The 16,887-nt window shown below is 41.8% G+C and overlaps 1 protein-coding gene across 1 annotated transcript; it reads left to right on the forward strand.

The window, feature by feature from the left end:
* Positions 1–510: 510 nt before the first annotated feature.
* On the forward strand, positions 511–8,315 carry LOC126095634 (cuticle protein 21-like). The gene is made up of 4 exons (XM_049910430.1): positions 511–522; positions 4,267–4,396; positions 5,185–5,808; positions 8,039–8,315. Exons 1-4 carry the CDS (start codon positions 511–513, stop codon positions 8,161–8,163), a joined length of 891 nt encoding a protein of 296 aa, XP_049766387.1. The 3' UTR covers positions 8,164–8,315.
* Positions 8,316–16,887: the final 8,572 nt, after the last annotated feature.

Raw genomic sequence — 16,887 nt, forward strand, 5'->3', positions numbered from 1 at the left:
CAGAAGGCGGTCTTTCTTGTTTTTCTAAGCTTGTCTTGCCTATTCACTTTGCTACACATGTTCTCCATTGTATAAACGCTAGATGAGTGTGGGTTACAATCGTTTGGTCTTTGGAAATGTCTCTCTATATACGCACTGCAGCAGGAACAATTTCGGGTTTCGCCACTCACCATCTCCAGAGTCCCATTAGGGCTGACGTGACAGTGATGTTGGACGCTACCCATCTTACTTTCAGACACAGAGTGAAATGTCAAGGTCACCTTCCTTTCGAAACGCTGCAGGCAGAAGAACGAGATCAGCCGATGGGCGGTGCGTGTGTGTGAGGTCGCGAGGCGTGGCAGATGCGGCGAACCAGATCCCTCTGGGCGGGTGTTGCGTCACCACCGGCTAGTCTGCCACTCAGCTATATCCAGGGGGAGCAGGTGGGGGCTCTGCCCTGCTCTGTCACTATAAAGAGGCTTCCAGCCGGTGCTGGAGCCAGTCGTCCATCAGTCGTCTCCACAAGCCGACATGGCTCTTCAGGTGAGGCAGCAGCGAGATGTGGACGTATCAGTAGGCAGTTACAGCAGTCTGTTGACCAAAAGGTGGTATCTGAGAGCTATAGTAAAAGGGTGGGGAATGAAACACATCTTGGCTTTTCAAGTAAACCATCAGAACATCCAACCTAAGCTTTTTAACGTAATTCCTGGAAGCGTAAGTCTGGATTGTCAGATGGGGATTTGAATCTAGTCCAATTCTCACCAATGCATAAACTCTTCAGCTCTGCAATGTAAGAAACTGTGGCATTATATAATAACGAAACTGTCACCAGACAGGAAAAGAGAAAAACGTCTTTCGGACAGTCAATAAATGTTAGTAACGTTACGCGTGATATGTCTCAAAAGGAAACCTCACTTGAAAATGTGAAATATACGTTGACATACGACTGAATTAATCATAAGCTGCATGTTAAGCTGGCTCAATTGTTTCAATATATTACATATTCATAGGTTCGGGATTTGATCTCAATAGGTCTTACCATGTTTATGTCAGTTATCGCTTCTCTTACTTCTGCCAATAGTCTGATAACGAGAAAATCCCAAGCGGCACCATTGTTTGTAGCTCACGTTAAACTTAGCGCTGGCAGGGTTCTTGCTTTTGCAGCTTTTACCCTCCAACGTCATCTTTTTTGTTAAATACCCGGGAACGCGTCCAGCTGGCCTGTGTGACAAATGAGTATAGCTAGGAGATCGAGGGAAAGACAAGCGAAGGTGATTCTAAAGAATGGACAGACGACTTGTAGAAGGCTATTGCTTGCGGAAGAAACATCAGGCTTCAAATCCAAATTTCTAGTTTCACATATCTTGAATGTCTAACAAAGTGTGTTAATGATCTAATTTTTAGTTAATCTCGTTCGAAATTTGGAAAATCAGTTGCATAAATAGAGAACAATTGAACAATTTAGAAAATATCGAAATCAAACTCAAGGCTTGGCATCGCAAAGCTGAAATTGTTCTTTTTTCATTTTTACTCATGACAAAGGATGCCTATGATCTGCTATGACTCAGATAAACGTGAAATAGTATCGTTGTCCTCTTAGCTGTGAGTCCGCAGCTCGTAGTCTTGCGGTCGCTTTCTCGCTTCCGAACACGGGGTCTCGGGTTCAATTCCCAGCGGCATGAGGGATTTTCACTTGCCTCGAGATGACTGGGTGTTTGTGTTTTCGTCATCATTTCATCATCATTCATGAAAGTGGCAAGATTATACTGAGCAAAAGTCGGGAATTTGTATGGGCGCCGATAAGCGCGCAGTTGAGCGCCCCACAAACCAATTATCATCATCATCATCTCAGCTTTGAGTAGATGGATGTTGTCGTTGTGGGCCAGATGCAACAGATCACTTTATGAGAATCTTTCTTACATTGAATGCTACCATCATAGTCCTTCATTAATCCGAACTGAAAGTTGTATTGTAAAAACATGTAAAGCAGTATAACATTCTAGGTTTCGTCAACGACATACCGATGGAAAGTGTTAGTATTATGGTAAACACTGACTTTTCTCTTTCTTTCATCTCGTTTCATGACTGTGGATGGAAGACGTCGAGTCTTTCGTTTCTTTTTTTAATTCATCAGTTGTTGGACTGGTTAGAACCGATTAGCCGTCTCTTCCTTTCTTCTGCAATTTGTTTAGTTTGGCATATGAAGTATATTACTCAGTAAATATACCAAAATATTCAAGTATGGTGTTCACTGTGTTACAACACTGTGATCCTGGAGTTTATCATATTTACTTCTCATTTGTACGTGCTCGCTAATCATCTCCAGTAATGATTCATTTAATGCTTTATCTGTCAATTGTGGCATCTTTGTGTACCACCACATCTTATAAACTTCGTTCCTCCACATCCTATTTTTGCGGCTACCTTCTTTCTCGACAACACAATTAAAAGTTTCAGACGTCCTCTTTACTTCATTATACGAATGTGATGACTCCCCACAACACAAGAACGTATATTTACTACCACAGACCTGTGCACATGAAAACTTGCTGCAGACTCTCTGTTTCAATTTCTCCCTTGTTATGTGCGTCCCTCTCTTCTTCTCTGTCTGTCTGTCTGTCTCTCTCTCTCTCTCTCTCTCTCTCTCTCTCTCTCGCTCTCTCTCTTTCTCTCTCAATACCCACCTGAGTCGAATGTCACTGCTAGAGCTTCAGTTCAAGGGCCACAGTCCGCTCCCTTATCAGACACGTGAAACAAGCTGTGACCACCTATATTCTCCATGCAGTGCCGTGTGATTTCAAATTATAAATCTGAAGAACGAATGTAACCGTACCTAACTAGAACTAACTGACGTACACATTGTACCCTGCTCACTTACTCTCAGCACAGTACTGGCGTTCAAGGAAATTGAAATCCTCTTCTTCCACCATTGAAAGATTTTTGGCGATGTGAATGTGATATTCTGATGCCTGATTACACTAGATTTTACGTCCTTTTATAACTCTAGAACAGGATTGCTGCATTAAAAGCTATGCGAAAGTATATTGATGTAATGTATACCATGAGATCTTACTGAGTCAAACCGGTAAGAGATTCAACACTTGTGATGATGTCCTTCGTTGTCTTAACCACAAAAGGGATTGTCAGGTGACAGTGGGAAGCTATAAATGTAAAAACTGTTGTATCGGTTCTTCATACTAGTGTTAACCACAATATGCCATCTGTATCGCCATTGTTCCCGGTTTTTTTGCTTCAAGTACTTCAGGTAATTTCCAGAAGATCCCTTCGTCAATGCTGGAGCCGACCCCTAACCAACTTTTAAACATAACAAGCTCTTGCACTTCCAGACGGCCAAAGTGGCCGTGCTGTTCTAGGCGCTACAGTCACAGGTTCGAATCCTGCCTCGGGCATGATTTGTGTGATGTCCTTAGGTTAGTTAGGTTTAGGTAGTTCTACGTTCTAGGCGATTGATGACCTCAGAAGTTAAGTCACATAGTGATCAGAGCCATTTGAACCATTTGAACCAATCTTGCACTTCCCCTTTCAATTCACATCAGGGAAATTTCCTGAATTTCAAGCTCCAGTGACGTTTTTCTGTCTACTTCATTAGCAGGAAGTTCTTGCAAATTTCTTTAAATTTTTTTTTCTATGTTTATGATATTCTCAGAACCTGAGACTGAATAGGAGCTTCGGTAGCCATGCAGGCAACATTAACCGTATTTCCGATCTGTATAGCATTTATTCTGGAGTAAAAGTTGAATATCAAAATTCTGGAAACATAATGAAGGAGCTTTACCGGTGTGTCATCGGATATATGTGAAAAGGTGAGAATGTGATTATACGTACATTTCAGTCAAATCAGGTTAAAGGTGTTGTAAATAATGTCTAGAAGTAGATTATTCTGTTTGTGCTCATACTTATGTTCACTTCGTAATGTTCCGAGCAAGTTGGCCGTAGAAGTCACAAACTACTTTTAACAGTGTTGCTTCTAACAACATGCTGTCTGCAGAAACGAACTTCAGCAGTGATAATGGGGATTTTTGAGGCATAAATTCTAGGAAATGGAGGTCGTTGTTCACTTGAGTGAGTACCAAAGTCAACATAAATGTCTACATGTTAATCTGCCCTTTTCACACTAAGAATAACAGATATGTTCTTTTATCCCAAAGAAAGAAAATCTAGGTCGAACATATGTCATGCAGGTCGTTGATCGCTTGTACTGTACTCCTCGGCATAGTGGAATTGTGTTTACAGATGGTACACGGTGCCCTGTCTGTGGTGTTGCAGGTACTGTTGTGCGCATGCGCGCTGCTGGGCGCGGCCAGTGCGGGCTACCTGGGCTCTCCCGCCGTCTCCTACTCGGCGGCTCCCGCCCTGCGAGGCGGCCTTCCTTACAACGCCGGACTCGGACTCACAGGTAGTTTGTACAGCAGTCTCTCAAAGGAGGGACGACGTCTGATTTACACGCCGGAATGGCTAAGACGTCTTTGTTCTTGGGGTCCTTCTACCCACAAGAGACTTGGGTTTCCTTTCAGATTCCATATCTTTAGTGCCACACAAAAATTCGTCAAAATTCACTACAATATTTCATAATTAGTTATCGTCATAGTTCCATTCCCAAATTACGTGAGCAGATTTACCCATAATAAGCAGTAATTGGTTTATTTTAGAATTGTCAGTGTATTACTTTAACACATACACACTTTATCCACTGTTGCAAATATGTGTCTATAATTTTATTTATACTTTCTGTTCCACAGTACAAATTTTGCTGCATGCTATTTGTAGCAATTCTTATAAAAGTGTTCCTGTAATATCTTTTCCAGTTACAAGAGGTTTCGAATCATGGTTTTCCTTTTCGTGTGGTGAAAACACAATACAGTAAAGAAGCAGATCATGAAATACTTCCCCAAAATGTGGTAAACGTAATGAACAATTGCGTTTCAGTGAACTTTTAGATGGATGGCAACTTACAATTGTTCTTTAAATGAAATTAGTCAATTGCATCTGTTAGACGTATTATCTTTCTCTGTAGAGCATCGTTATATCCAATCCTGGTAACTTGTGCAATGTCTTAAACTGAAGATGGGCATAGCTTTTACATACTATATAAACCCTAATGCAAGCAACTATTTGCTAGCACCTTCGATAGGAACTGCGTGAGAGAATACAGTAGACGCCCTTATTAACTCATTGCTTTCCTAGGAGGCCTGGCCGGAGGTGCCGCTGCTTCCGCTGCCGCCGCCGCCGCCGCTGCTGCAGCAGCTAGGGCCAGACTGTCTGGTGCTGGCATCGGTGGCTATGCTCCTGGCTACACTGGCGCACTTGGAGGTGCCTACCCTGGTGTTGGTGGCGCCTACTCTCGCCTCGCCACTGGCTACTCTGGTGTCGCACCTGGCTACACTGGCGCTCTAGGAGGTGCGTACCCTGGTGTTGGTATTGGTGGTGCCTACTCTCGTCTCGCTCCTGGCTACGCTGGGCTGGGCGCTGCACGTTACGCCGGTGGTCTGGGCCGACTGGCCGGTGGGCTGCCCGCCGAGCTGGCTGACCCGTACTACGACCCCAACCCGCAGTACAGCTTCAGCTACAGCGTCAGCGACGCCCTGACCGGCGACGCCAAGCAGCAGCAGGAGAGCCGCAGCGGCGACGTGGTGGAGGGCAGCTACAGCCTGGTCGAGCCCGACGGCAGCGTCCGCACCGTGCAGTACACGGCCGCCCCTGGTGCAGGTTTTAATGCTGTCGTCTCCAAGGATGGTGTCCCAACTGGGCCTGCCCCTCTGGGAGCTGCTGTCGTTCCTGCCGCTGCCGCTGCTCGAAACATCCTTCCAGGTTTGAAACAGTATTTGACCCATTAGTGATTACAAATCCAATTTTTTCTGTAACAATTCAGCTACTTGATTCTGGTTTCTGTTTCCACCTTTTATTGTGTTCACTAAGTACACAGAAGTCGACAGAGACTTTGTATCAGTTTGAAAGTAATGATAACACATACATAGATAGCGGAAGGCTATATACACTACTGGCCATCAAAATTACTACACCACGAAGATGACGTGCTACAGACGCAAAATTTAACCGACAGGAAGAAGATGCTGTGATATGCAAATGATTAACATTCACACAAGGATGGCGACACCTACAACGTGCTGACATGAGGAAAGTTTCCAACCGATTTCTCATACACAAACAGTAGTTGATCGGCGTTGCCTGGTGAAACGTTGTGATGCCTCATGTAAGGAGCAGAAATGCGTACCATAACGTTTCCAACTATGACAAAGGTCGGATTGTAGCCTATCACGACTGCGGTTTATCGTATCACGACATTGGTGCTCGCGTTGGTCGAGATCCAATGACTGTTAGCAGAATATGAAATTGGTGGGTTCGGGAGGGTAATATTGAATGCCGTGCTGGATCCCAAGGGGCTCGTATCACTAGCAGTCGAGATGATACGCATCTTTTTCGCATTGCTGTAACGGATCGTGCAGCCATGTCTCGATCCCTGAGACAACACATGGGGACGTTTGCAAGACAACAACCATCGGCACGAACAGTTCGACGACGTTTGCAGCAGCATGGACTATCAGCTCGGAGACCATGGCTGCGGTTACCCTTGGCGCTGCGTCACAGACAGGAGCGCCTGCCATGGTGTACTCAACGACGAACTTGGATGCATGAATGACAAAACGTCATTTTTTCGGATGAATCCAGGTTCTGTTTACAGCATCATGATGGTCGCATCCGTGTTTGGCGACATCGCGGTGAACGCACATTGGAAGCGTGTATTCGTCATCGCCATACTGGCGTATCACCCGCCGTGATGGTATGGGCTGGCATTGGTTACACGTCTCAGTCACCTCTTGTTCGCACTGACGGCACTCTGGACGTTACATTTCAGATGTGTTACCAACCGTGGCTGTACCTTTCATTCGATCCCTGCGAAACCCTACATTTCAGCAGGGTAATGCACGACCGCATGTTGCAGGTCCTGTACGGGCCTTTCTGGATACAGAAAATATTCGACTGCTGCCCTGTCCAGCACGTTCTCCAGATTTCTCACCATTTGAAAACGTCTGGTCAATGGTGGCCGAGCAACTGGCTCGTCACAATACGCCAGTCACTACTCTTGATGAACTGTGGTATCATGTTGAAGCTGCATGGGCAGCTGTACCTGTACACGCCATCCAAGCTCTGTTTGACTCAATGCCCAGGCGTATCAAGGCCGTTATTACGGCCAGAGGTGGTTGTTCTGGGTACTGATTTCTCAGGATCTATGCACCCAAATTGCATAAAAATGCAATCACATGTCAGTTCTAGTATAATATATTTGTCCAATGAATTCCCGTTTATCATCTGCATTTGTTCTTGGTGTAGCAATTTTTATGGCCAGTAGTGTACGCACTTACAATCAAAGGAGTTAACTGTACGACGTCAGTGATTACTAATCTGATGTTGCACCTCTTCTCCTTGGAATTAAGAGCACCTCGAATGCATTTCGTGGCTGGAAGACAACTGAAAATAGATGAGTTGTCAAAATGGAAGCCTATTTTCATTCAAAATATTGGGGACCTGCCAAAGTAAATTCAAGCTGAATATGAAATTTGCTATGTTTTCCTTCTCGAGCTTCTGGCCTGATTCTGTGGATGACTGTAGCTCCTGTCAACAATTAAGTATGTGCAGCCTGAGTGGTACTACGTCCGTACAGCTTAAAGGGGTCAGTAATAGAAGTTGGATACAAACTGACTGCTCTTAGAAGTTTGTAGAACGATTACATGCAATAGGCAGCCACAGCATTTACTGTGAAGTTAATTACAATGATTTCATTATAAGACTTAAAACTCTTAGCAGTTTGTAATTTATTTAGAATTATCAAAAATTTGATCTCCATTAACAGTTTCTGATGCTCGATGGATGAGGTTAAATAAAATTAATCCATAACTTAAGCATACTTCTAATAGCATTTTAACGGTGCTATGGTGTTCTCCAGTGTGGACAGACATCAAGAATAGTATGTTCCCGTTTGATTAGACATCTCCCTCAGTACGTGCTACAACTGTTTCAGGAGGCATACTTCCTGGAGCTGGACGCTCTCTGCTGTCTCCAGCTGCCGCTGCTGGAGTCTACGGAGCACCTCTGAAGACGGCGCATTCCTCCCTCGCCACGCCACACGCAAAGGTACACTACTAGTACCCTCCCAAGCTGATACCTTGTAAATATGACCACCGAATGTATTGTGAAAATGGCTCTCATGTAGCAATAAAATGTACATATTTACGAATTGCTCTGTCAATTTATCACTGCAATATTTGTATAAAAATAAAATTATCTGTCTTTATTTATATGTTGTACTTATTCAATTTGGACTTCTTCCCTAATATTAAAAAATTGTTGGTTGTCACAAGTCACATTAATTTACGGAAATTTCTATACATTGCCATTTGTTCTGTGTCTGAAAAGAAAAAAGGAAATCTACCGAAACAAAGTGTAAGATACGAGAATTAATTGGTGCTCGTATTTTTAGGAGATTTAGTTTTCAGCTGCAGTCAACAACACATAGTAGGCTCCTGTTGCACCTAACTTGGTGTTGTTTGATAGTAGTTAGCCCACTGGACCTGCAATCGAAAGGACGACTTTCCAAACCCGTATCCATCAAGTCTGATTTACGTTTTTTTGTGATTTCCCGAAAACACTTAAGGCATCTGCGGCGATAGTACCTTTGAAAGGGCATGGCCCATTTCTTGCCCAGCTTTACTTAATCAGTGATTGTACTGCATCTCTAATGACTTCGTTTTTAATAGTATTTAGCCCTCATCATCCTTCCTTTTTCGGTTCTGTTTGAGGAACAGATGTTATGCGAATAGTTCTGTAGGATCGTAGTCACGTATTTTCACCAATCTGTAATAGAAGAATTATCTTCTCGCCTCTGAGTTTCATAATGTAATGATCTTGCCGGTAGGGGACAAAATGTTTTCACTGTAGCAGACCATGAGAAGCACGAGTGCAAATCAGGAAGAAATATAGATTGAAGAATTAATTTCTTGTTCATGGCCCGATAGTCAACAACCGGTCTCACTTCGCCCTTGGGCTTAGGCAGCACAAATACAGGAGAGGATGACGTGGATTTAGATGGCCTAATAACTCCATCACGTAACTTCTTTTAGCTATAGTCACTCTTAACTCCCTCATCCTATGTGGTGAAAATCTGTATGGAAGAGGCCTTACGGGAATATTGCCCTTTAATCAGTGTTCTGCTCCTTTAACTTCTTCTAAGCAAATCCCTAAATTATTCACCTAAATTGACAATCAGTTTCCTTTGTTCATCTGGTAAATTCCAATGCCATAAATCGGAGAATCAGTATCGACTGAACTGGTAACTGGTTTTGACACTCTGTTATTACATTCACCACATGCTTAAAAAACGCGGAGTTTTTCTGAGGTGCAAACTCAAAAAGAAATATTCTTTGACTTGACTGAGGAACTAATACAACGTTATGGATGAAGTCAGAACCTGTAATGGCCGACTTTACGAATTACGTGCTACATTAACTAGGAATTTTCACTTAAAATTGCCAATTCTGATATTAACTTTAGTAGTTCCCCAAATCCGCACCGCTGCTTCATCCTTCTGAATCTGTTTCCAGTATTCATATCTCGGTTTCCCTCTATGATTTTTATCCCCCACGCTTCCACCCAGTACTAAATTTGTGATCCCTTGATCCCTCGGAATGTCTCCTGTCAATCGATCCCTTCTTCTAGTGGTACCATAAATTTCTCTTCAATTTTATTCAGTACCTCCTCATTAGGTACATAATCTACCCATCTAAACTTCAGCATTCTTCTGTAGACATACATTTCAAAATCGTCTATTCTCTTCTGTTTATCGTCCGTGTTTCACTTCCACACATGGCTACACTCCATACAAATACTTCCAGAAAGGACTTCCGAACATTTAACTCTGTACTCAATGTGAAAACATTTCTCTTCTTCAGAAATACTTTTCTTCCCATTGCCAGTGTACATTTTATATCATCCCTATCTCGACCACCATCAGTAATTTTGCTTCGCAAATAACAAAACTCATTTACTAATTTCAGTGTCTCATTTCCTAATCTAATTCCTTCTGTATCACCTGATTTAATGCGACTACATTCCGTTATCCCAGTTTTGCTTTTGTTGAAGTTCATTTTATATCCTCCATTCAAGATACTGTCATTCCGTTCAGCTGCTCTTCCAAGTCCTTTGCCGTCACTGACAGAATTAAAATGTCACCGGCAAACCTCAAAGTTTTTATTTCTTCTCCCTGGACTTTAATTCCTATTCCAAACTTTTCTTTTGCTGCCTTTACTGCTTGTTCAACATACAGATTGAATAATGCCGGGGATAGGCTACAAACCTGTTTCACTTTCTTCTCAAACACAGCTTCCCTTTCATGTCCTTCGACTCTTATAACTGCCACCTGGTTTCTGTGCGAATCGTAAATAGGTTTTCGCTCCCTGTATCTTATTCCTGCCACCTTTAAAATTTGAAAGAGAGTACTCCAGTCAACATTGTCAAAAGCTTTCTCTAAGTTTACAAATGCTATAAACGTAGATTTGTCTTTTATTGATCTATTTCCTATGAGAAGTCTTAGGGTCAGTATTGTCTCACGTGTTCCAACATTTCTACGGAATCCAAACTGCTCCACTGATCCCGAGTTCGAGGCTCTGTCCGGCACACGGTTTTAATCTGCCAGGAAGTTTCAGGAAACTCGTTCGTTTGGCGCATATTCAGAGGCAGAATACGCGTCCATACAGTCAATAAATCGGCAGTTAGCTGGCGTCCAAAGAGAAGTAGACAGTGAGGAAGAGGGGGAACATTTAGAATACGTCGAACCTCTTGTACACATTCCAAATATGCCTCAGCAACAGGCACGGAATTTTGTGGAGTTGCGAGCGCCGCGAAAGGGCGCTGTAACAGACACAACTGTACCTGCAAACACAGGACATACACGACAGAGAGGGCAGTGGGTGGAGTTGTTTGCGCCACGTAATGGATCAATGACATATGCAACTAGTCCCCCAACACAAGGAACAACACAGGGGGAAGGGTGGACAGCACGCATTGTTGCAATTATCAAACTTAGAAACGCCACAGCATAGCCCAGTACATGACGTAACTGACGGAGTATAAAACAATAGAACGAGAACACACAGTTCAGCAGAAGGCAGTGTTACAGGACAGGACGCGATCATGGAGATGTTACAAAAAATGAACGATAGTATAACGAAACAGAATACACAGATGACGGAACAGCATCAGCAATTGCAACAGGATAATCAGAACTTGAGACGAGAGATAAAGACACAGATTTAACAGGTTAAAATCCAGATGGAAGAAGGGATCGCTAGAATTGATAGTCAGATCACACAGATAAAGTACGACGCGAAACAATGTAGAGAAAGAATTTAGGTACTAACGCAAAGTCAGCAGCAATTACGCACTGACGTGGACAAGGTCCAATTGGGCATCGTAAACGTTGACAAAAAGGTGCAACGTTTTACGAAAAAAAGCTACACGAACAGCAATAAAAATTTCGGAAGAACAAGCAATTCAAAGCAAAATCGCAAAAGTTGCACTGAAAAAATATTATCAGCGGATCAAAAAGATAGAACTTAAAAACAATGATCAGTTTGTAAAGCTTGGAACAGAGTTGGTACAAACTATCGAAGAAAAGATCGAGACCGATTACACCTGTAGCGAAACAACTGATACGTCAAGCATTAATTCAGTACACGAACACGCGCCGTCTAAGAAAGTTCAAGTAGAACAAAGACCAGACGTAACACTCGCGCAGAAATCGAAACAGAAAACCCCGATTAAAGTAATAGATGACATACCACAGAACCAGGCACAGTACCTAGAAAAACAGGACACATACAGTCAGCCGATACCAATAGAAAGACAGCCGACTTAACCAGTAAATCCAATGACACAATATAACAGTGACACAGGTACATTACCGCGAATGACGAGAGTAGAGACAAACGAACTACACTTTTTTTCACCAATATTACGATAGGATGCAATTATCGGGCAGGAAACTGAGCATATGCAGGCAGGCAGTAGTTTACCAGAGAATAGGCAGATTATTTGAGTTCCATGAATCAGCCACAAACCGGATTTATGAGTAGATATGATACAGACCACTTCCTTACAGATAGGAAATTTCTACATTTTAAGGAAGAAGGCGGTAGCTTGCATGCACGCACATTCATCGATCAGTTCCAAGTAGGCTTGCCAAACCGTTGGAGCGTGGCTCACAAACTTGACTTCATCTGTGCACACATGTCAGGAACAGTAGCGGAGGTGATGCAAAATATCGCTGCTACCTGTGCGTCTTACCTACAGTTCAGAACAGCATTTCTCGAAAGATATTGGTCCTTAGAGGCGCAAAACAAAATAAAATACGAGTTACTTCAGATGACACCATATGAAAACTCATGGGAGAAAAGAGTGGTAAAATTCTTTGTCACAATGGACGAAAAGAATCAATGCCTAGACAAACCGTACAGTAACGGAGAGCAGATAGATCTATGTTGAATGAAGTTACCGATAAAATATCAACAGGCGACAGTAGGAAAAAAAGAAAATACCGAAGAATTCAAAGATGTCTGAAGGGAACTTGAATTCATGTTTAAAGAAGACGAAGTGAAAGAAAAAAGAAAGGAAAGGACTAGGAACGAAACGAATATTCCAATAATAATAATCATAATCCTAATACCAATAATTTCAGGCAATTTAACATACCAGGAGAGTGGCATAATGAAGGTAATTGGCATAGAAACGAGAACCAGAAAAATTGGTACCGAAATAGAAACGGTAATGGACACTCATACACTGGTGGATATGGGTTTAGGAATCAAAATGCCAGCGGTCAAGGGTACTTTGAAAGAGATCACGATGTCAGAAACAGCAACTGGCGAGACCAGGGCGCGAATAACTACAGGCGAAATTATGGTCCACAGACACAAGAACAACACAGAAAAGAGAAACCAGAAGTTAGGCCACAGAATACTGCAAAACGTAAAGATTGACGTGAAAAATGCAGAAGAGGTTAGGCACACTAACGTCCACCCTATCTTATACTAACCACTAAATAAAAGTAAAATTAGCAGATCAACATAACAACGTAATTAAAAGAAAAAAAGGGTACACAAAAGAGACTAACAATTCCTTGTAGTATTGAGTATCCTGCAACATGCACACAAACAAGAAATGACACACAATTCATAAAAGGATGAAGAAGTGGAAGGACATAATTAGAATAAAGAAAAGAAATCACATCAATCTAACAATTTTTGCCGCTATTAGAAAAAAATTTAATTACATAAAATCAGAGTTTTCTTGTAAATAACAATAACAAATATATGTAAAACAAAAATTGTAAATATTTCTACGTATCAAAGGGACATCGCCACCAACATCAATCGCCAGCTCCCTCAACACCAGATGCTTCGAGATAGCGATGGAGAGGGTACAGACATATTGAGAAAGCACTTAGGGCAACGACAACAACATGAAGACCAATGCCACACAGGAAATGCAGGTTACACAACCAGGTTGGACTTCAAAAGAACAACCTGCAGCATGGACATGTCATATGCCACGATACTGCTACTTCATGGACAAGTGTGGGGAGAATCATGATACAAAGAGACTATAAAGAAGGTACCAGGAATAAACTCATCCACTTATATTTGGAAAGGCAGTCAGATCCTACAAATCCTATATCTCTCCTACATTAAAATTCACATATTCCTAGCCCAAGAAGAACAGAAGAATGCAAGAAAGAAGAGAAGAACAGAAGATGCAAGACGAAGAAGGGCAGAAGACAACAAGATACCTTTCTCTCCTATCCTACAAAGAAAATTTGAGGCACGGTAACTACTACAACCACCTCATCAAAAATAAACCTTGAATAATCAAACAAATACAAACGAACGGCAAACAGAATATTAAGCGGTACCAACAAACATTATCCAGAAATAGATTCAGCAAAATGAACATCATTCTCCTTACATCACCACATTGCCATACCGAACCAGGTGTGGAGTCCGAAGACGTCATGGCACATATATTGGGTGACGATCGACGGTAATCACAAACTTACTACAATCATCGAACTGCAATACCGCCCCTGGCGTGACAGTGAAGGAATACCAAGACATCACCGTATACTCAATAAACCTCAGTCATCATCATCAGTTAAAAATACCACTTCATAATGACAACATCAACAACTATGACCTGGCATCGCATGCTAGAGTGCTTCTCAGATGATTTGTGACACCCATATAAATGAGTCGACACCTTCCAGCACTTCCATGGGGATTGTCGAACAAAGAAATGGACAGAGTAAAGACAACCAGCGTAGATTATAAAAATTAGATATATGTGAGTAATACTTACCTTCTTGCCATTTGTAAAAATAATTATTTTATTAAACATCGGAAGTCCCTAATTTATAAGTAACTCAAAATTTTTGAGAAAGAAACTGAAATAGAATAGTTATACAATCTCTTATTTCCTCTACATGTAGAATTAGAAAAATAATTATGTAATATTTCCTTCTGTAAAGAATGTTCGTGACATTAGTACCGAGGATAGAATTAAGAGAAAAGCTTCTTCGTTCTTTAAAAAGAAAAAAAATGAGACATAAAAGAAATAAAGTAATGAAACTAAGTGACACAACAAAGCTTTTGCGAACATTCACGCAAAGCTTAACTAAAGAAAAGAAATAACCACACTAAGACATGATACACTATACACTAACGAGTTAAGAAAAATTAATATTGTAAAAGCAACTTTTGGAAATGAAAAAGAAAAACAGAGACAAGTAATGGCAACGACAAAGAAAATCAACCTTTGTAAAGCCTATGCTTGCCTAACAACAAAACACAAATTGTGTAATTAAAAACTAGAAACAATAGCTATAAAAAATAATTAAAAAATTGTTAAGAATGGTTGAGAAAGTTTATTGAAAAATTTAAAAGAACAATTTTTGCCTGACTTTGTCATTGTTTTCCTTGGCATTGACAATCCCTAGACAAAAAAGTTTGTCACAAGGGGGGGGGGGGGGGGGGAGTATGTAAGGTGGTGTGGGCTCCTGACCTTCATTTCTTACATATTCCGTCCTCACAGTCGTAGTCTGCACATCAAGACACTTCATTCGAACCCGAACTCGATAAGGTAGAGTCAATTTTGTATGAATTCATGTAAGTGATGTGCAAATCTAATAAGTAAATTGCAAGTGCTCACTGAGGTTGAAAAAGTCGAGGTTGGCGTACACAGCATGACAGCCACAAGAATATTTTTCTAGGGAGGTGGCTGGCCCGCTGGGAGGCCCATCCCTTCAGAGGGGTGGGTCGGTGCACACCTGCTTTGGCTGGAACGACCGCCCAGAGAGAGGACAGCTTTAGCTAGAGCTAAAGGATAACAACCCCCGTGTTCCACTTAAAAGCAAATTCCGCTACATTGTGTAGGAGGGTCCAGAAGATGAATTTTTTAGAGAGCTATTGCGTAGTTATGGAGTTTTCACAGGAGGACAGTATATGCCTAACGGAGATGCTACATCTTTCCGCATTGGTCGACTTAAACGAAAAGTCATTCTCCCATTTAAAAGAGCACCGCTGATTGGCGGAATACTTCTGACGCAACGAGCCAGAGGAGTGAGGGAATACAGCGAATGATATACCCTTGCAACTTTTCCAGAAAAAGTGGCCTTTCCCTTGTCACTCTTGGAGTTGGAACACGTTACGAGAGCGAGTGCGCTCGCATGTGCACGCAAAGAGCAAGGAACGTAATCTTTCCTCAGTACTTCACTGGGAGAGCACCTCTGTCGTTAGCGAATCAGATTGATACGCTATATTGAGTCGCTTGCAATTAAGCGTTGTTCACTGTGTTGCCCACCACACTTATTGTGCGGTGTGGACATGGACAGAGTTAAACGCCTGTGAGCAAGTACGGAGAGGCATCGGGGTGAACTGTTTACCTGACCGGTTTACCACGCCAGTAGTTAGACTAGGAGCGGATAGGAGTCCTTGATTCATCAAGGCATAGGGAGAGTTTGATTGGCGAACGCCAATCCAGATAGAAAGAGATAGTTGTGTTATTTGTCAGGAGCGAGCTACGCAGGCAGCAGTCATTGCAGCTCACGGTATTGTGCGCTACAGCGTATGCGAGCCCCATCTGTCCTCCATAACGATACACTCCATTACACTCCTCATGCAACAGCCTTGACCATACCTATAAAAGTTATTCAAGTTGTGTAGGTGTGGCTCTCAGTCATTCTGCCAAGTTAATAAAATTCTTAAAGAAAAGGGAGAAGAGAACTTTTCCATACTTTGTAAAATAATAGCATTCCTACCCATAAGAAGCAATCTAGTGTTCCGAAAAGAACCCGGAAACTTATTAATTTATAAGAAAAAGTTTCACTTGATTTCTCAGAATTTTTTGCAATAAATAATATTTTTCGTTCGTTAAAAGTTATTCTTACACTAACTAGCAATACTCCAGTACCCAAATATTCCACTAGTTGTGTAAGAAGATATTTTTGTCTTTTCCTTACAGCGGTCGACTCCAGAAGATATTTGTTGCTGAATGTTTTTCAAGCAGTTCTTGTTGATATATTAGGAGCGTCTGTCTGACTTCTGTAGTAGTGTGAGGTGGAAATTATTTCTTGCAGGTGCCAAAGGGTACTTGCTGAATCAATCCATTGAGCAATACAATATTTACATTCATGTTTTATAAACGATTTAATAAACATATACATTTCCATTTGTAATTCTTCACGCGAATTTAGTATGATTGGTTGTGGTTTACTGATGAAGTAAGATGTTACAAGGTTAATCTTTCATTATGATTCAAAGAGTA

This window comes from Schistocerca cancellata, chromosome 1, assembly GCF_023864275.1.
Source record: "Schistocerca cancellata isolate TAMUIC-IGC-003103 chromosome 1, iqSchCanc2.1, whole genome shotgun sequence".
Classification (NCBI taxonomy): Eukaryota; Metazoa; Arthropoda; class Insecta; order Orthoptera; family Acrididae; genus Schistocerca; species Schistocerca cancellata.